Source organism: Microplitis mediator, chromosome 5 (genome assembly GCF_029852145.1).
Source record: "Microplitis mediator isolate UGA2020A chromosome 5, iyMicMedi2.1, whole genome shotgun sequence".
In the NCBI taxonomy this organism is placed as follows: Eukaryota; Metazoa; Arthropoda; class Insecta; order Hymenoptera; family Braconidae; genus Microplitis; species Microplitis mediator.
In genome coordinates this window covers 9,682,804-9,702,681 of record NC_079973.1, presented here as the reverse complement: position 1 = coordinate 9,702,681, position 19,878 = coordinate 9,682,804, and the positions used below count along the sequence as shown (strand labels likewise).

General features: G+C 28.3%; 5 protein-coding genes across 14 annotated transcripts; 3 read left to right on the top strand and 2 right to left on the bottom strand.

Moving 5' to 3' along the window:
- Positions 1–116: 116 nt before the first annotated feature.
- Positions 117–3,965, bottom strand: LOC130667424 (coiled-coil domain-containing protein 43-like). 10 transcript variants are annotated; one of them, XM_057468974.1, is made up of 5 exons: positions 3,616–3,965; positions 2,552–2,737; positions 2,432–2,494; positions 1,978–2,363; positions 117–1,075 (listed from the first exon to the last, which is right to left on the bottom strand). In XM_057468974.1, the coding sequence occupies exons 2-5, from the start codon at positions 2,720–2,722 to the stop codon at positions 1,003–1,005; spliced, it is 693 nt and encodes a 230-aa protein (XP_057324957.1). In that variant the 5' UTR covers positions 2,723–2,737; positions 3,616–3,965; the 3' UTR covers positions 117–1,002. The 10 variants fall into 10 exon arrangements, with proteins under 10 accessions (XP_057324957.1, XP_057324962.1, XP_057324961.1 ...); XM_057468979.1 differs by having other exon boundaries at positions 1,978–2,360; XM_057468978.1 differs by lacking the exon at positions 3,616–3,965 and adding an exon at positions 3,487–3,608.
- Positions 3,966–4,384: 419 nt separating this feature from the next.
- On the top strand, positions 4,385–7,494 carry LOC130667422 (tRNA pseudouridine synthase Pus10). Its single transcript, XM_057468971.1, has 7 exons — positions 4,385–4,757; positions 5,365–5,478; positions 5,553–5,866; positions 6,110–6,315; positions 6,373–6,498; positions 6,572–6,764; positions 6,966–7,494. The coding sequence occupies exons 1-7, from the start codon at positions 4,614–4,616 to the stop codon at positions 7,414–7,416; spliced, it is 1,548 nt and encodes a 515-aa protein (XP_057324954.1). The 5' UTR covers positions 4,385–4,613; the 3' UTR covers positions 7,417–7,494.
- A 446-nt stretch (positions 7,495–7,940) lies between these two features.
- Positions 7,941–9,921, top strand: LOC130667423 (cytochrome b-c1 complex subunit Rieske, mitochondrial). The gene is made up of 4 exons (XM_057468972.1): positions 7,941–8,289; positions 8,465–8,617; positions 8,713–8,890; positions 9,421–9,921. The coding sequence occupies exons 1-4, from the start codon at positions 8,082–8,084 to the stop codon at positions 9,704–9,706; spliced, it is 825 nt and encodes a 274-aa protein (XP_057324955.1). The 5' UTR covers positions 7,941–8,081; the 3' UTR covers positions 9,707–9,921.
- An 85-nt stretch (positions 9,922–10,006) lies between these two features.
- Positions 10,007–15,829, bottom strand: LOC130667421 (protein cueball). The gene is made up of 6 exons (XM_057468970.1): positions 15,642–15,829; positions 14,304–14,519; positions 13,392–14,193; positions 12,053–12,370; positions 11,658–11,940; positions 10,007–11,334 (listed from the first exon to the last, which is right to left on the bottom strand). The coding sequence occupies exons 1-6, from the start codon at positions 15,721–15,723 to the stop codon at positions 11,263–11,265; spliced, it is 1,773 nt and encodes a 590-aa protein (XP_057324953.1). The 5' UTR covers positions 15,724–15,829; the 3' UTR covers positions 10,007–11,262.
- Positions 15,830–17,033: 1,204 nt separating this feature from the next.
- On the top strand, positions 17,034–19,878 carry LOC130668415 (anamorsin homolog). Its single transcript, XM_057470706.1, has 5 exons — positions 17,034–17,298; positions 17,433–17,749; positions 19,171–19,312; positions 19,406–19,518; positions 19,654–19,878. Exons 1-5 carry the CDS (start codon positions 17,151–17,153, stop codon positions 19,759–19,761), a joined length of 828 nt encoding a protein of 275 aa, XP_057326689.1. The 5' UTR covers positions 17,034–17,150; the 3' UTR covers positions 19,762–19,878.

Below are 19,878 nucleotides of genomic sequence, written 5' to 3'. Positions count from 1 at the left end.
AACATTCAACATGGCCACGAATAATAATAAAACAAATTAAAAGTGTTCCATAATTACAGACAAAATTTCTATTAACATCAGTACACTAATTATAATTTGTATATATATATAAGATTTACAATAATTGTAATTTTCCTCATTAGCATGATCAGAAATTGTTTATAAAACTATAATATTGTATTGTGAAATTGCTCGCAAAAATTAAAAATCATAATGCTATGTAAGATTCAATAAAAGTACTGTATTTTTCCAAGCTAGACTGATCTAAAATTGTTTGTAGAATTACAATACTTTGTTCTTATATCACTAAAATGATTAAATAAAATTTATATTGTAAAATCAGAATACTTTCAATGCAAAAATGATAAACTAAGTCTCGAAAAATATTTAGTGATATTTCTATAATTATTTTGTACTATTCTAAAACAAATACCATAATGTTGGATGTCTAAGACAAGTACCTTAAAATGTTATGGATATTTACTGTACCCAATTTGAATTATAGTCCTGCTTGATTAAAAAGAAAAAACGAAAGATTTTCATAGTTGAATCTATAAGGCCTTGACTATAGCACTTGATCATAAAACTGATGTGAGAATGTATGAGAACCTAATAGATTATACGACATTTTCTATAAATTTAACAGGGAGCTCAATGTTTTGCCTACTAGCTTTCAACTCATTTCTTGTAAAATTACAACCGAAATTTTTAACAGTGTCAGACTTTCGTGTATAAAGTCCCGGGTTCGGATCCAACTAAAGCCTGCGCGGTTATTGATAAAAAGTTCTAGTTCAATTATAAATAACATCATTTGCATATTTGATGATCACTGATCAGTTAACATTAATAAAAAAAAAAAGTCCACCTACTAATTTTTTGTAAAATTCCTCTAGCTTTTAAATGCATATCTACAATTATAATACAAAAGAAAATCCACATGATGTTATATATAGCGATGCTCGCTTATATGATTTCCAGATTATTATGAATCCTTTTCAGATGTTACCTCCGTCGCTCTCCTTTCTGAGTTTTACGTTTCTCTTTCTTTTCATCTTTCAGCTGTTTTTGTTTTTCTCTGTAAATAAGGTACATAATAATTCCAGCAGCATCGCTATGTTTTAAATCTATATAAATATATATGCCAAAAAAATTTGATTTAAATAATTGGAAGAATAGTAGTATCTTACGCCAATCACACATTCAACATACATATATGTGCGGATCTATAATGTCTGCGCGAGACAACCGTGTCGCTTTACCGGAATCGAATGTTTGTTTAACTTGACTCATATCATTATACTTAATTATAATAATAATTACGATATACTAATATTTTTTGTCTATTTGCTAATTAACAATTATTTTATTTCTATCGAATTTTCTCAAACTGTCCATATTTCGATGATTTATTAAAAAAATAAAAATTTTGAAATTTTGAAATTTTACTAACGCCGATTCAAAAATCCCGAAAGTTTTTCTCAGTTTTTAGTATAATGTTTGTCCTTCAGCTCTCTTTCTTCGAATCATAGTATTTCGAGAAAAAATTATCATACCTAACTGTATATAATTGAATATGTAGTTATATATAATAATATCAGACTATATATAACCAGATACAATACTTGAAGTGAAAAAAAATGATTATATACATATAATTGGGATGATCTCTTCGAGCTCAAAAAAAGTTATGTCGCTTTGACTTGACGGAAAATTCAAGAAATCAAATATAATTAAGAACATTAGGATAATTATTATTTTTTAAATTTTTCTTCGCTGACATCTTTTCAACTAATTAACCAATTTTGATATTTAATGCGACACTCAGCGCAGTTTTTCGACTTTTAACATTTTTTAATGATTAACTTAAAAAAAAAATTGTGACAAAACGTAAAGGATTTTGGGAAAAAGAGATATCGTGTTGATACAAAGTTTCTTTCTGACATATAACTAATGTGGAAAAGTATAATAGCATCTTACCGATCTTCTTTGTCTTTATCTTTCTTTTTTTGGCTGTCTAATTTGGCTTTTTCTCTTTTGTCTTTTTCTTGTTGAGCAATATTAGCTGCGTTCATATTTTTTTCCAGGCCATCATCACTTATAACAACATTTTCTTGGTCTTCATCATCACTTTTCTCATCAACAGACATTTGACTGTATTGGGCCAAAACAGCTTCACGTACTCGTCGTTCCTCAGCAGTATAAATTCTCTGAGTAGTTGTTGCTATGCTTTGTGATTCTAACATTCGAGCTAATCTTACGTCAACATCTTCTATGGGAGTGACTGTTTCAACCATGTCTTGTGTTGGAAGCCATTTTATCCATGCCGCGAAAATTTCAGCAACATGAGTATCGATATTTTCCTGCTACAAGAAAACTGTTTTTTAGAACTGTTCCTAAGCAAATAAGTGCATACAATAAAACGGTAGTGTACAATTTCAATTTCAACGACATGCAATGTAGAATTATCCTTCTGAAATAAATAATTTACTGCAATCTGAAATTATAAATACAAAATAGTCTTTAACTTATAAATCAACTGTTTACTTCTTACCGTTATACCAGATAATATACTTTCAAGAGCTTCGGTTTTTTCATCTTCAGTTTCATCACCTTCCAAAATTCCTCTAATGTAAGCTCCAAAAACTCCTTCATCAGTATTTAATGCTTGCAATTTTTTTGATAACCAACTATCAAAAGTATTTATTGCAACATCCATTGTCATTGTAATTATTCGACTCTGAACAATCAATGTAAAATTAAGAAATACAATTGTAGATATAATTCTACCCTAATGGAGTAAAAAAATTTTTATATAAACCCTAATTAAATAGCTTAAATGTGCGAAAAAAAAACTGATTCAAAACTGTCATGAAACCAAACTTAAATTAAACTATTATTTAACTAATTATAAATTATTTTTAAAAATAAAACCTAAATTAAACTCGACCGTAAATAAAATAATATTAAATGAAAAAATTTGTCATTGAGAAATATATCATAAGAATACAGCGAATAAACCAGTTTTAAATTATACTTAAACAAAATTATAATTTTAATAATTATAAACTAGTTATAAAAATTAAATTAACGCTAATTAACCTTTGCTTGAAGCAAAACCAAAATCAAAATAATTTAAAACGTGTTAGCTCATCTGCTAGTAAATGCTTTTAATATTTTTCAGTTTACAAAAAGTTTTAATTCGGTTTACTTACAGTTTGCAAACCAAAAATAAACGGATTTAAATATGGTTTTTTTCAAATTTTTTTTCCGCACAATTAAGTTTTTATTTTTAGTTAAAAATAGATTTTTAAACTCAAGATAAACTCTGTTATAGCATAATATATATGCAAAATGTAAAACAAAACCGAAATTAAACACCTCTTCAATCACTGGTTGAACCAGTCAGCTAGAGTAACCAAAGTAAACTAAAAAGTATTTATCAGAGGACAATGTCACATAATAATTATATGATATTATTACAATTACTTTAAAAAATAATATATGATTTTACATAAAAATCATGTTAAAGTTAATTGAAAGTCTAGTAGGTAAACATGGTCAATATTTTTATCAGTAACGCGCTATAGCGATATATCATTGACGTTTGTGTTATACCTAGTTAATTACAGGTGTCACTACTTCTTGATGAGGCTGTTTTTTTATTTTTTATGGTGTTTATCATAGAATTACTTTAAATTATAATGACGCATTTTTTTTCGTTAAAAATTTATCTTTAAATACTTTTAGTTGAAAACACTCCATCGTCACTAAATGTACGACGAAAAAATAAAATCGCTTACAACGAGAATAAATTGTCGGTTAAAAAAAAAAGTAATCAACCATCACCAGCAAAAGATTTTATAGAGATGACAATAAAAATATTAACAAAGAAGGAGTTGGATAGAAAAAATAATAGGCCGATACTTATTTTTTTTTATAAATAAGCAAACAACCGAAAAAGAATTTCAATTAACCAACATTGACTGGCAAACCAAATAGGATTGGTTAATAATCAGAGGCTAAAAGGATAGAGTTCTTAAAGCCTCTTAAATACTCTCAAAATGATACTGAAGTTAGCCGACGTCTATTAATTTTTGGAATTTTTGAAAAACGATAGATTATAAAAAAAAAATATTAAAAAAAAATTGCACTTCTAGTCTTTTTAATTTTCTACATGTGCATTTTTTCAGTTTCTTTTTTTCTTCAAATTTGATCATTAAAAATAAAATCCTAAAATTTTTAATTGTCTGCTAACTTCAGGATCATCTCTCAAAGGCAGCTTCAAGCGTCAACGAAGGCGTCAAATACTCAAATACACCTTTAATGACAACTGTACCTATAGATGACCTAGATATATCCACTTTGACAGTAAATTGTCATCAACTTGAAAATTCAACATGATCGAAATCTGTGGTCAGCATTTGATGGCTAAATCAAAGCAAACTTTTACTGAGCAGCCCTGACTGTAAGCTCAGTTAGTCAGAGGACTTCAGGTTACTTCAGATTGATATCAAAACTGTAGTAAAATAAAATAAAAATACCGCCGGTGTTTGCTACAATTTATATATTTATGTTATGAATTAACGATTGTTCAAAAAGTAACAATATTAATAATGAGTCTTGAATTTATTAATAGTATTCACTATGAGAGAGCTAAGTCGATAAACTCACTGGGATGCTGTTTACTTTGTTCTTTGAGGTTAAGCGGTATTCCAAAAAATGACAATTTCCAAAATCTCATAACCAATACTGATACGGTAAAATACATTTGTTTTTTGTTTTATCCACTTACATAAAGTAAAGGACCCATTTATTGACCTTTTGTCAGATGTAGTTGATGTTTTAATAAAATATAAATTAGAAATAAAACTTGAAATGCAAAGAAATCGATTGGTTGAATAATTAATAATTTTCTAAACCAGGCACTATACGTTTGTTCATTACTAGAATCAAGTTAATAATTTTTTATAAAACAGATCTTAAGGACAATTATTATGTCATTTAAACAGAGTACACTGAACATTATTAAGGTGTTAAAAGTCTGCTTTGATTCAAATGACCGATCAACATGTTGCTTCTACAGTGCACTTATAATTTTCGCTCTGTTTGGGCCCAGTTATTATAATAGGCAACTCTACTGTCATACATCGAGCAATTTTATTTATTATATATAATATAATCAGAACTAATGCCTCGCGTCAAACTAGTTGTTGAAAGGTCTAATAAGATCAATAAATAATTTATGTACAAACTTGCTCTGTTCAATTGAACGTTATTTATCGATGCCACTTCTGCAACCGTTAAATTTTTGTGTACAGCTTTATCTCAGTTTTAATATATATTTATTTCATTCGTTTGCTGCAGATAAAAAACATTTTTGAAAACTCTGAATCTGAGGAAACGCTGGAAACGCCAAAAATATGTATTATCTGCTTAGGAATACTCCAGAGTAAAGTTCAAAATGCATCATTAGAACAGGTAAAAATTTTTTGTTTTTACTTTTTCAGTTATATTTAAATAACTTAATATTATTAGATTAATCTTTATTTTAGATTTCTGAAGCAATACGATTGAATGGATATGACTCGCAAACGTTCACATGTGGACTTAATCTACCCATATCCATAGTAATAAGAGAAAAATCACTTTTAATGTATTTGGCACAAAAATCAATATTATCAAATAGCCCATTGGATGATACAGATTCAAAAAGCTATAGTGTTAAGGAAATATGGAAAATGCAAATGTTACCAAAAATTGAAACTATGACTTCAAAGCAGCTGACGACTTGTTCACTCATGTCTTCTCCTTTCACTGTTAATATTTCGTATACTTATTTAAATGATGAAATTGATTGCGAAAAATTGTAAGTAAAGAAAAATCAAATATGTTTATTTTTCTTTATTACTTACCTGATACATTCTTCGTATCTCCATCCAGTCAACGTCAATGCCTCAAGCTCAGGAAAACTGTTATCTGTTTAGGATTAATTTGTTCAATAATAATATTTTACTGAGCACACTTTTTTATAAGTGTATGTTAACAGTTAATTATGTAATTATTGAACGTAGGTTTATTTTATTGTTACTAAGTTAAATATTTATTTCAGAGTAAAAAAATACAATGTTAATTCGTTGAAAATGAAAAATAGAAAACTAAAAGACTGTGGTTTTAGTAAAAGTACCGTCGAAAAAATTTTGAGCAATATTACAGATGAAATATTTATGGACTGTTATTCTGTTCCACCTTCAAAACCGTCGGTTCCCGCGGTGATTGACCAAATAAATTGCACTCGTGAAAGCCTTTTCATTGGAGGTTTGTATTTAATATATTTTTAGTTTATATTCTAAATAAATAGACTTTTAATTTTAGGACGATATATTAAATTGTCTCGGAAACTTAGTCAAACTCCATGGTTCGTAAATGGAGAAAAAAAAATGGAAACATCTGTACAAGATTTACTTTGTGATCTCATAGTAAAGTACACCAAAGCTGAATGTACGTTATTATTAATGTAAAATTGTTTGTTAATGTTTTTAAAATTTATAAAATTACTTTTTATGTTTTTCAGCTTGTAAATTTCTTTCGTCTGGTCGGGAAGATATTGATGTGCGAACAATAAATACAGGAAGGCCGTTCGCAATTGAACTGATAAATCCGAAAATCACTAAGTTTTCACCTGAAAAGTTTATAGACTTAGTTGAAAAGATAAATAGCTCATCGAAACTTGCAAAAATTACATCTAATTTGAGAATACTATCGCCGTAAGTTTTATCATCTATTAATTTATTGACATTATTACAAAACTCTACGCTGAGAAAAGTAGTAAAATTTATAAAAAAGACAAGAAAAAAAGTAGATAAGCTGCTTGTAACTGTTAATAGAAGCTTTTAGAAGTTATCTGACAATAGTCATGCTCAGAACCAGATAAATATACGTTGCAGTCTTTCCATTTTTTGTTTTAGATTGGACTTGAAAAGACTCAAAGAAGGTGAAAATGTAAAAAAAAAGTTTTATAGGTCATTATGTATTATCAAAAATTATTCGGAAAATCCATTAAAATTCGACGATATTAATTTAATAAAAAATTTAAAAATAACTCAAAAAACACCAATTCGAGTCCTACATAGACGACCATTGGCATCACGTATTCGGATTGTTCATGAAATGCGGGCCCGATATCTATCACCAACGGAAATAAATGAAATTAAAAAAAGACTTCCGACTTTAGATTCACATAATTTGTGTATGGGACAATTGTTTATCATTGATATAAAAACACAAGCAGGAACTTACATCAAAGAGTTTGTACATGGGGATTTTGGAAGAACAAAACCCAATCTCTGTGATCTTCTCGGTGTTGAAATCGATATCGTCGCTCTCGATGTCACTGGTATCAACATCGATTGGCCTTAAACTATAATTCATTATTGGATTATATATATATATATTTTTTTATTATTTGTTACAATAATAAATTCATTATAGCAAAAAAAAAATATGAAAGCAGATCGATTTAATTAAAGTTTCCATTCCCTCTTAAAATATTTCAAACAAAAACATCACGACAGTTATATTTACTAGCTATTTTCATTCATTCCAAATAACTTTGTGATTGATTCTCCAATTTGTTTGAAAAAATATAGAATAAATATTATACCAATAGCGAGCTCAACAGAGTCTGTTCTGCATTAATACGAGTTCCGGTTAAAACATCGCGCGATTCCTACAGAGCAAAAGTTTCCGTCAATTTGAAAACAAGTTGACAACAAAAGTGTTGTCTGAAGGTAGCTGCAGAAAAAAAATTGCTTTAAATTTGACAGAAAGTTGACGTCAAATAGATAAATAAAAATTTTCAAAGCTTTTGATACAGATGGCATCGTTGTCAACGGGTATGATCCTCATGTTCTTTGGTTCTTTGCCATTCGGAGCTGTGTCGATAAAATTATATATATATGTACGTGTGTACATATAGTTGTCGTCGATGGTTCATACGTAGTTAATTAATTGTAGAGAAATTTTGTTCAAAAGATACGCACCTATCATTTGGTTAGATAGTATTTTTTTAATATAAAAAAAAAATGAACGCAATATCTAAATCCGCGAATGTGAATTTTTTTCTAAAAGCAACAACTGCTGCTGTTTCGAATGGATCAGCACCAATTGTCACAATAAACAAGGAGAAAAAGGAAAAAGTAGCTACGGGTCTCCCCGTTATTCCAAGAACCTCTCATAGTTTTTATCAAAATGGTTATATTCGGCCCATCCGATTGAGTTCTGGACCGACAGGTTAGTTACTAAAGTTATAACTAAATTTACAGTACTTAAACTTTTTTTTTAACTATTAAATCCCAGAAATCAGAGATTATGTAATACATTATGATGCGGATTCCCAAATTAGCGAACGGTTATCCAACAAAAATATTGATCATAATTGATGTTTGATTAATTTTAATATTTACAGTGGGAACTCAAATTTCACAGCAACGTTTGTCTCATACAGATATTAGAGTACCGAATTTCGATAATTATCGAAAAGACTTTTTGAAAGATCCTACTATTAAATCAAGCGAATATGCTCCGCAGAAAGGAAATTTTGCGTATTTTGTGGCAGCAGGTAATTATTCATTAATTGTTTATAAAAATTATGTATTTTACCAACAATTAGTCAATATTAATTATTATTTTTTTTTTTTATTAATTACTCAAAAGGTACTACTCTAGCTACTGCCTATGGAGCTAAAGGTATAGTTACTGGTCTTGTCAGTTCAATGGCAGCTTCTGCGGATGTTTTGGCTGTTTCTACAATCGAAGTAAAACTAAGCAACATTCCAGAAGGACAAAGCATGGTTTTCAAATGGAGAGGAAAACCTTTGTTCATCCGTCATCGGTAAAATACATAACTATACATATTAGACTGTCCAAAAGATGGACTATTTTTTTTTTTTCGAGTTTCATATGAAACATTATCAGAATCTATTTCGGCTGCTGGATAGAACCTTTAGAAGTAGATTTGAGTAGTAGATCTTGATTAAATTTTCTAGAATTGACGTAGGTCTGATTTTTAACAATTTAGACTCACGTTACAGTAAAAGTCCCCTAAAGTTGTCATCGTACGTTCTTTAAATTTGCTCGTATTTACTTCCATTGGAATTTTTAAACGATTAATCGAAATACAAGATTCTAGCACTCTGGCACGCTATTTAAATATATCTATAATATGAAAATAGTTATCCTAGTAAGCATGCAGAGTAGGGATAAGAGAAAAAAAGCAACTTTAGAGAATTTTTGTGGATAGAGAGAGCAACTTTAGGGGACTGACTGTAATACAATCAGAACTGAATATATTAAAATAATATTTCTAAAAATTAAGTATTTTATGATCCGTATGACTTAGTATTGAATTGAAACTTTTTACAGAGGAGCTAAGGAAATAGAAAAAGAAGAATCAGTTGACCTTTCAACCTTACGAGATCCTCAGCATGATCGTGAACGAGTTAAACGGTCTGAATGGTTAATAGTGTTAGGTGTCTGTACACATCTTGGATGTGTACCAATCGCAAATGCTGGTGACTTTGGTGGCTACTACTGTCCGTGTCATGGTTCCCATTATGATGCCAGTGGAAGAATAAGAAAAGGACCTGCGCCATTAAATTTGGAAGTACCATCTTACGAGTTTCAAGATGATTTAGTCATTGTTGGTTAAATTGATATAGATTAACTTAGTAAAGTAATTTTTACGTATAATATGTTAGCGATGCATTTCAATATGCGTCAGCATTGTAAGTTATATTATTTATAATTTTAATAATACAATGATTAAACTTACGACGGAAATGAGAAATTACTACTAACGTTCTCTTAAAGTGTATTATCTTCAATTGTACAATCTCTAGAATCAATAAATATTCAATCCCATTATCAAGTTAAAAATTTTTTTCATTACTGAAAAAATTAATTTTAATGTATAATTACATCATCGTTCACAATAAGCTAACCGCCTAACTTTATTATTATTTATTTATTCATTTATTTATCCATATTTATTGACTCAACTATACACATTATGTACCTTCAGTATTGTAATGTTTGGTTTTTTTTTTATTTTTTTTATTTTTCGTGTCGTTTGATTGTTGAGTGAATTTACATTTGTCATGCTATATCAATTAAAATAATAAGACTAATAATTATATATTTTAGTCTGATCAGGATATTCATTATTATTATTTAAATTTTGTCTTTTCTTTTTATTTTATTATTTTAAAATCTATAATTTGTTAATCTGAAATTAATATAAATTACTGTACACTTGATGTTGTATATTGTCTTATGGTCATTAGATGACACCTATCCTATAACCAAATAAACTTACAATAAATTAAATCATTATTATCATCATCATTATTATTATTACTATAGATTTGAAGAAACAATCGTCTGCAGTCGCTTGATCGATTTTAATGAAAAGTATTTTTAAGTGTATAAAAAATAATGGTTAAATCGTAGAGAGTTTTAACATTAATTTGTGTGTTACTTTAAGTATACATGTGTATAAATTTTTCTACACAACCGCCGTAAGTATATGGTAAATAACATATAAATGAGTGCAAATCGTTTGTTCGTCTTTCACACAATTAGTGTATGAATTTCAAAGAATCCTTGTCATCCAACTTCGAATCGTTCAGTAAGTTTCTAAAAACGTTTATACAGCGGGAATATTATACACCAGCTAAAATTATTTCTAGATTCTATTTAAATATTTCATAATATCATGTATTAATATATACATTTAATAAATATTCATAACATCTTAAACAAAATGTATAAAATTTATTTTTATTTGTCAGCGAAACAATAAAAAGTTTTAAGTACGTTAATCATGATATGATTTTTTTTTTTTTTTTTTTTTTCATGATTTTCATTAAGTGAAATAATGATCAGTTTTTCTCTCATTATAAGCATTTTGCATGACAATCATTTCTTAGAATACATTTAACTTAGCAATAATACTAATAATAATAATAATATTTTTCTCACCTCCGGGCGGAAAGCGTCAACTTTTGTCCCGCTGTGCAAAACGAAGTTGCCGCTTTCCGCCTCCGTCAAGGAGAAAAATAGTATACACACCTTGGGAAGTAAATAAGAAAGCCTCAGATCAATTGTGATCTGAGACATTTCTTACTCTATTGCCCTAGGTGTATAACATACTATTATCACTGAATGAGGTATAATTGAATTTTTACAATAATTATTACACTTTCGTCAGCAATGAAATTTTCCTTTCATCTTCGTACCCTTCAGATCTGGATTTTTAATTTTAGGCTCGAAACAAGGCTGTAAATGAACAAGATAAAATTAATTAATATATTTAAATATAATAATTTAATTGCGATGAAAATTCATTAAGTTTTGAAAAAAAAGTTGAGAATAGGTATATATGTTGATTCAACCCGCCACGAATTTACTGACTATTAACTACTGAGAAGTTGAGGTAAAGAGTATCGCCGCTGGTCGAGGTGATTTCTTACTAAACCAATAACCTGGCATTTCAAGTTTTTTTTTATAATATGTATTGTCGATAATTTAAAAACTAAAAAACTTATCGTCATACTCTTGACGCAATAAATATTAATTTAAGTTGATACAATGATACTTACAGTTTCACAAATATTCATGTTGCAACAATCCTCAATCATTATTTCACATTGATCACTCGATAATTGAGGTCTTGATGTTAATGGAGTAATACCCTTTCTACTCATGACAAATCGTTTCTTAATAAGTGGCCGACAACGAAATTTGTTAAGAAAATAACTTAGTATTACAATTAAAATTAAAAGTATCCCAATAATTACAATTAACACAACTGTTAATATTCTTGTCCAAGAATCATCAATAAACCTATCATTAAGATCGCTAGTGGAATTTATTTCGGAACAGCTATAAATTTAATAAAAGATAAGATTATATAAAAATGAATCTTTATTTAATTTGAATTATTGTTATTAGTATGTACGAGAAAAAATATTGTGAATATAAATTCTAGACTTACCGACATAAACCATCATTCATTTCTTCGTACGCAGAATATAATGGACTGGCACATATAATTCTGCATATTTGCGTTACGTTGTGTAATTCTTCACATCTAATACCTCGGGAATATTTACATAAACATATTGGTTCATTATTTTCAATGCGACATTCTCCTTCATTTAAGCAATAATTTAAACATATTTCTTGTTCACATCTTAATCCTTGATGGGTTGAATGACATTGGCAATTTGGTTTTCCATCATAAAGTATGTTGCATTCACCATAAACACAAAATCCATCACAAACTGATTTTTCGCAAAATGGCCCACTGTACCTGGAATATAAACAACATAACGTATACATCCCATTCTGGATAAAATTAATAAATGTCTACTTTCGTTAGTTGGGATAATAAATTTATATTTTAACTTAAAACAGTTGAAGGAAATAAAATTACAAAAACTTTTTGATTCTGCAAATCTGAATCTCAAGTAATTTCGAACTGTTTGAGTTTTTAAAAATACAGAATTTTTTAATTCACCAATTTCGAGATTATTTTTAACTTTCAGCTATAAAAATTGAAAATTTTCAAAAAAAGGGAAATTATTAGTTTCAGTCTGATTTTCGAAAATCGATTTTTCAACAGATGTCGAGGTTTTGAGGTCCTAGGAAGCTATTCTGACCATTTCCGGATGGACATACGTGTGTGTGTATGCAAACTTTTTTTATCCGACGATATCTTTGGAACAAATCAACCGATTTGAACGTTCTCGGTGGCAATCGAAAAGGCTCATCAAGATTTAAAAAATTAAAATAAAAATTTTTTTTTTTCTGGGTTTCTGAGATTCGCCTCAAAATGTAATCAGTTCTAAGTCTTGGTGAGCTTTTTCGATTGCCACCAAGAGCGCTTGAATCAGTTGATTGATTCGTTCCAAAGATATCGTCAGACAAAAATTATTATTTTTCAGTGAAATGTGTGTTTTATCGGTCTGACCGTTTTTTGAGTACGAAGAGCTCAAAAATTTCCAAGTTTTGGGACTGGTCCGTAGGGTCAGGTGGTTTTTAGATTATGTTTTTTAAATATCAGTATAAAATGAAAAATACGAAAACCGATTGCTGTCCTGAAGATGCACATACATACTCTCAAATCTACTTAAAAATTTTAAGAAAAAATTCGTTTAACTTAATGATGCCGACATTGAATAGGAATCAAAATTTAGCGTTGGTATTTTTATGTAGGTTTTTCCATATTTTTGTTAATTTCTTTGAATAAGCTTTGAGACAGCAAAAAGTTTAAAGTTCGCGGATAAAGTAACATATACGCCAAAGACGAAAAATTTGAATTTTATTATTACCCTAAGTCGCATTGACAAGTATTGCTTATATTATTTAAGTGTCCACCATTCAAACATATTTGTGAGTTTTTATTTATTGGTTGATTAAGCACTTGATTGCTTTCGAACGATATACTATATTTTTCGTTGTTATCATTTGATAAAGAATAATTAGATAATGTTTCACTTTGTAAAGTAATACATTCAATTTCAGCAATATTATTGTATGTAATTATTGATGTAGGATAAGCATTTTTATTGTTATCACGAAATGATTTCCATGTTTTAGGAACTTTTACTGATTGTGTATTTTTTTCTATACTCCAAACAGCTTTATAAACCCAATCTGACCAGTAAATCCTAGAGTAATCAATAGCAATATTGAAAGGCTGTTGATGATTTCCACGTATCAATAGCTCACGTCTGGTACCATCTAAATTGCTGCGTTCAATTTTAAAATTAATTCCTTCTTCATCATCAATCCAATATAATTGTTGAGATAAATGATCAACAGTTACTGCGACTGGTTGATATAAATCTTTGTTGATTATTATAGAATAATTTGTCCCATCGAGATTTGCACTTGATATACTAGGATATGATTGATTGCTATTTGCCCAATATAATCGTTGATGACATATATCTAAAGACAATCCATGAGGGTTTTCATTTTTTAATCGTAAAATAATCTTTGGCGAATCAGAACCGTTTAATGAATTAATATTCATTTTATAAATTACTTGTTTTCTACTGTCTGTCCAAAATAGGCATTGCGATGATTGATCATAGGCCATATCCATAACTGTCGAAGTATCACTTTTACCTATTAATTAAATAAGAAAATTTATAATTATATGTATAAATTTATCATTTATCATTTTGAATTTAAGTATTAAGTATTATAATATCACAAAAGATTAGAAAATTTCTTACCATTAAATAAAATATTCATTTCAGGATCTTTAGATTGTAGATTTTTTGAAAATATTTTTACTGCTTGATTACTTGAGTCACCAAGAAATAACGTGTGAGATATTTGATCGAAAGCTATAGCAGAAAATACCATTGAGTCTCGATTTTTTATGCGTCTCAATAAAGTGCCATTGTCAGAGAAAAAGTGAACTTCTGGACCGATTGTTACAGCAACATCTGATATAATTTTTAAAAACGAAATTTTATTAATTCTCATTCACAATTTATGATCGAATTCAATTTGAGTCATTAATTATACAAATATTTTTTTAGAAGGAAAAAAAAAAACATTTTCACGGCTATCCTTGGTGGAAATTTTTTAGAATTTTCTCTGAAAAACTCAGTTCTAAAGTTCTAAATACTTTTTCAGAGTTTTTCAGAAAAAAGCCCGAAAAATTTCCACTAGGGATGTTCTTCAATATTTAGAAAAAAAAATCCAGCGGAGTAAAAAAAAAACGCATATCAAAGTTTCTATGATAAACTCTGATAAATTTTCCTTATTTAAATATTTCCCATATTCAATCATTTTTTATCAATACCCCTTTCAATTTTTCAGACGATTGAAAATTTTTCAAATTAAAAAAAATAAATAACTAAATAAACAATACTTAAATTAGTTTATCGAAGAAAATACTGATCAATTAGGATTTTTGAAAATAAATCGGTAAGTTTTGAGAGGGATTACGTATTCAGAAATTTATCTTCCGGCTGTCAGATGAAAATATTATATAAATATATTTTTTCTTAATAATTTTTGTAATAACATGCCCCTCGGAAAACTTGCTTGTTCATTATATCAATTATAGAATTAATAGTAATGTATACCACTAGCTTATTGAAAATATGTCAACTAATTTACAGATTTTAATTCAGATTTGTTGTACTCTATGTATAGTTTTTAAAAAATTTCAAAGTTAAAAAATTATCTTTGAAAAATTTATAAATTTCAATTTGGTTTTGAGGAAGTCTCCTAATAAATCTTTAAATTATTTTTTATTAAAAGCAGTATCAATATTTAATGAAATGACTGGTACTATTTATCAAATTGGTAACAATTACATAATAAGAAAATTATAAATACTTAGGCATATGAAATTTAAATTAACAGTATTAAAAAGTAACTTTTTTTTTCTTTTTAAATTTAAAAATTTTTCCATTTAACGTAACTGGAAATATTGAATTAAACGATAAAAAGTGTATTTATTAAAAGTGGCGTACGTGACAAATTGTATAACGTAGATGGTAGTCACGACAGTGATAGCTAATTCTAAATAACTGATTTGTCATTGAAAAACTCACCCCATGACTTTGACAGGATTATATCAATTGATAATAGAAAAATAGCTGAAAATACAAAAGCTTTTGATTCATGAAACAACATGATTTATTCGTTTTCATTTATAAATTTGTAATTAAATTAACCTATAACAACAACACCACATGTTTCTTCTCCGACGCATAAACGCAGACTGACGTAGACTGACCAAAACCAAACGAATATTATTTAAACTTGAACTAAGCACGTGATAGATAAGACGATAAGAGGGAAGGTAAAATATGTTAAATAATAAGTGGAAATGATATTCAATATTTTTCATATTCAATATAAATTCCTCACTTAAAAAACTTTTTTCTTATTTACATCAACAATTGTTTTCTCTGTCATGAATAATTATAAATTTCATTATTAAAAACATCGACAACTAACTTAGAAAAAAAAAGGGTATAATCAAATAAATAGATTATTCTAAAAAAAAGTCTGTTCGGTATAAAAAATGCGAGTACAATTTATTATTATTTATTAAAATTCAAATAATTATCCTACAACACAAATTAAAAATATACTTTTTTTTTCTCAGTGTTGACGTTTTTTTTACATAATAAGAATAAAAGTTTCAGTTAAAAATTTAGTTAAAAAAATAAAAAAAAAAAACACGGTAGTAGTTATTTTTATTAATTTGAAAATTTTAAATCACCACCATTTTTAAAATACATAATGGATTTTAAAAATTTTTAAACTTGGTCAAGATAATTATGCCTAAAGAATAGGTATATAAAATTTTATAATCATTTGTCGAAAATTTTCAAAGATATAACAATGTGATTTTTATCAGAACGCCAATATCAATCATGTAACTTTGAAGGTATGTTAAAATTTTAAAAATTCAAAAAATAATAAAATATAGATTATTTCATGAGTTTTGATGTTCGTTATACCTAATAATGTTTTTTTTTAAAAGTTATCTAATAAAATCGCGGCCGTAATTTGATAATAATTTCAAATCGCCACCATTTATAAACTAGTTGGTCGCCTAGGCTTCGAACTTGAGACAAACTTGACAGAGATGAAATTATCCATACAATAAATGTGCCAAGTTTCATGAAGATTCGTTTAGAATTGCTGGCGCTATCATCGCAACAGGGCGCTATAGGTATACCTATATGCATTAATGTGTATTTTACTAGCTATCAGAAAAAAGTTAGCATCATTTAATTGAATGGTAACGACGGTAATGACTTTTAGTCCAATCAAAGTGAGTATCAGGAAAGACGCAAAGACTCTCAAGTGTTGCGTGTTGCGGGGAAAAACAAACAGTGCCAACGAATGATATGCAAACTTTTTGCGGTTAATTTAGCGTCAAAGTTCAACTGTAAATTTCCGTCAACTTGCAGTCATGCTGATCATCTACGTGTATTATTACTACTACTATAATAAACTACATAAATAATTGAATAATTTCGATAAATCTTAATTGTGGAAGGTTGTGTACATTTTTATTTGTTGCTATTTTTTTTAAGTGAGTGATCATGTTTTCATTTAAATCAGAAGATAAAATTTTAATTATTGTTGATTCTGATAAAATTGATGACACAAATGAATTTATTGAACAAATTAATCAAGTTACCAATTCCTCTACTCAAATAACAGTTACACATCCTCTCGAAATATTAAATTGTACGTTTTTACAACCAATCAATGTTTTTATTCATCAAAATTTAACGGCAATAATTATTTACAAGAAAATTAAATCATAATTAACAGGTATATCATAATAGCTATATATATATATATATATATTTTTTGTTTAGCTCTCAATGACTATGGAAATTCAGTATTTGATTTGATACTGTCCTTTGCTTCGAATCTGAATTCATATAATGGATTATTGCAAGTTCTTAAGCCTGGATGTTCAATTTTTATACATAAACTGGTAAATCCACTGCAGAAAGATGAAATCAACAAATTATGTGCCCATGAAATCACTCAGCTGAAACTTTGTGGTTTCCGTCTTAATAATACTATTCAATATGATTTACCTTCAAAATGGAAAATTTCAAAACTTTTATCACATTTCAATGAAAATTTAAAAATTTGTCAAGTTACAGCTGAAAAACCATCATATGAGGTTAAGTATCATTCGTATTAATAATAAATCATCTATAAATTCAAAGCACGCACTCAAAACTATCATTTTGCAATTAAGTTTCTCCAAAATCAAGGATTTCTTTTTAATAATTTTTTGATTTTAAATAAGTCAAGTTCGAACCGTAATTTGAATATTCTTTGGTATTCAACAAAATATTATTTTAATTACGATCAAACTTAAAAACTTTGACATAAATGCTCAAGTAATTCTTCTTAATCAAGTAGATTTTTTATAGTGTACAACATTGTAAAAATATCATATAAACATGGTATAATTATAGTATTGCAAATTCACAACAAAAAAAAAAATCGGTCTATCGGTTGACCCTGCGGGCCGGCCCCACAACTTCCCGCTGTTTTCAAGCTCGTTGAGCTCAAGGAGCTCAAAAACATTTTTGTAGATACATTTTCGAGCTCTTCGAACTCGAAAATACCTTTGTATGCCATTTTTTTCAAAAATCATTGATTTTCTTAGCGGAAAGTTAAAAATTTTTTTCTTTGTAATTCGCTAATATTTTCGAGTTTACTTGATCAAATGGTCTGAAATTTTCAGAAAAATTGATGGCCAACAAGCTCTTTCGATTGTCACCTTAACCATCCAAATCGGTTGATTAGTTGATAAGTTATAGACCGGTCACACACACACACACACATATATATATATACATACATACAGACACTCGGACATCATTCTAAAAATAGTCAGATAGCTTCCTAGGACCTCAGAACGTCGACATCTGATGAAATTTCGATTTTCGCAAATCGGGGTGAAAACAATAACTTCCCGAAATTTCGAAAATCATCGATTTTCTTAGCGGGAAGTTAAAAAAAAAACAGCGAGTTTACACCGTGAAAATATAGTCAAAACAGCGACAATACGTTTTGTATCTATTGAGTTTATTTCGAATTTTCGCGGTACCTTGCGGTTTTAGCGATACCGTGAAACCACTATGAAAGTGCGGTTGAAACCCAATGGAAGTGTAGTTTCTTTTGTACAGTCATGTAATTAAATTTACGCTATGTTTCCATTACATTTAAATTATATTTTCACTGTAGTTCCACGATGATTTTATAATATTTGTACCATAGTTCAATGATATTTTCATAGTTGTCCCACAATGATTTTATAGTAGTTTCACAATGCTTTCATAGTGCATTTCTGCCATTCTAGTGTCACAAGTCAATAAATGGCACTGAATTTCCACTATGAAAACATAGTAAAACTACTATCAATATATCCTAGAAACACTGCAAGCGCGTTTACACTACAGAAGCAGCGTGTTTCTGCCTAAAGTAGTTTTTTAAAAATTTAAAAATAAAATTTTCCTATAGCGACATTCGTTTATAGATAATAAACGACAATTTAATATCATTTCTTCATGCAATTTAATTTTTAATTAGATTGGATCTTCTATGGCTTTACAATCTATTAAGAGTCCAACTGCTGTTTGGAAATTAGATAATATTGATGATGACTTAATTGATGAAGACGATATACTAAACGAACAAGATAAAAAAAAACCAAACTCTAATTCTTTAAGAGGTATGATGTATATATATTTTACTACATGTTCTTGTTAAAAAAATTAATAGGAATTAATAAAACAAGTTTTAAAATTTATTAAAATTATTTCAGTATGTGGTACGACTGGTAAACGCAAAGCATGTAAAGACTGTTCGTGTGGTTTGGCTGAAGAATTAGGTGAAACTACGATCGGCTTAAAAAATGAAAAATCATCATGTGGAAATGTAAGTGTAACCAACCTCGTAACTACGCAACCTTACCACTTCTCGTTCAATTTCTGCAGTTATTTGATTTATTTTTCAATCAATTATTACGTATTTATATTGTTTTAAATATAACGTTATTTTTTTGTGTTGTAGTGCTATCTTGGTGATGCCTTCCGTTGCGGTGGTTGCCCATATCTTGGAATGCCTGCATTTAAATCAGGTGAAAAAATCCTTCTTCAAGAAACTCAACAAAATTCATAATTAAATAATTTTCCCTGTATTGTTACTTGATGGCTAAACATTATAACGATGTAATATAAAAATTATAATAAACATCAATCGAGAGATAAAATGTAAATTTTTAATATATATAGACTA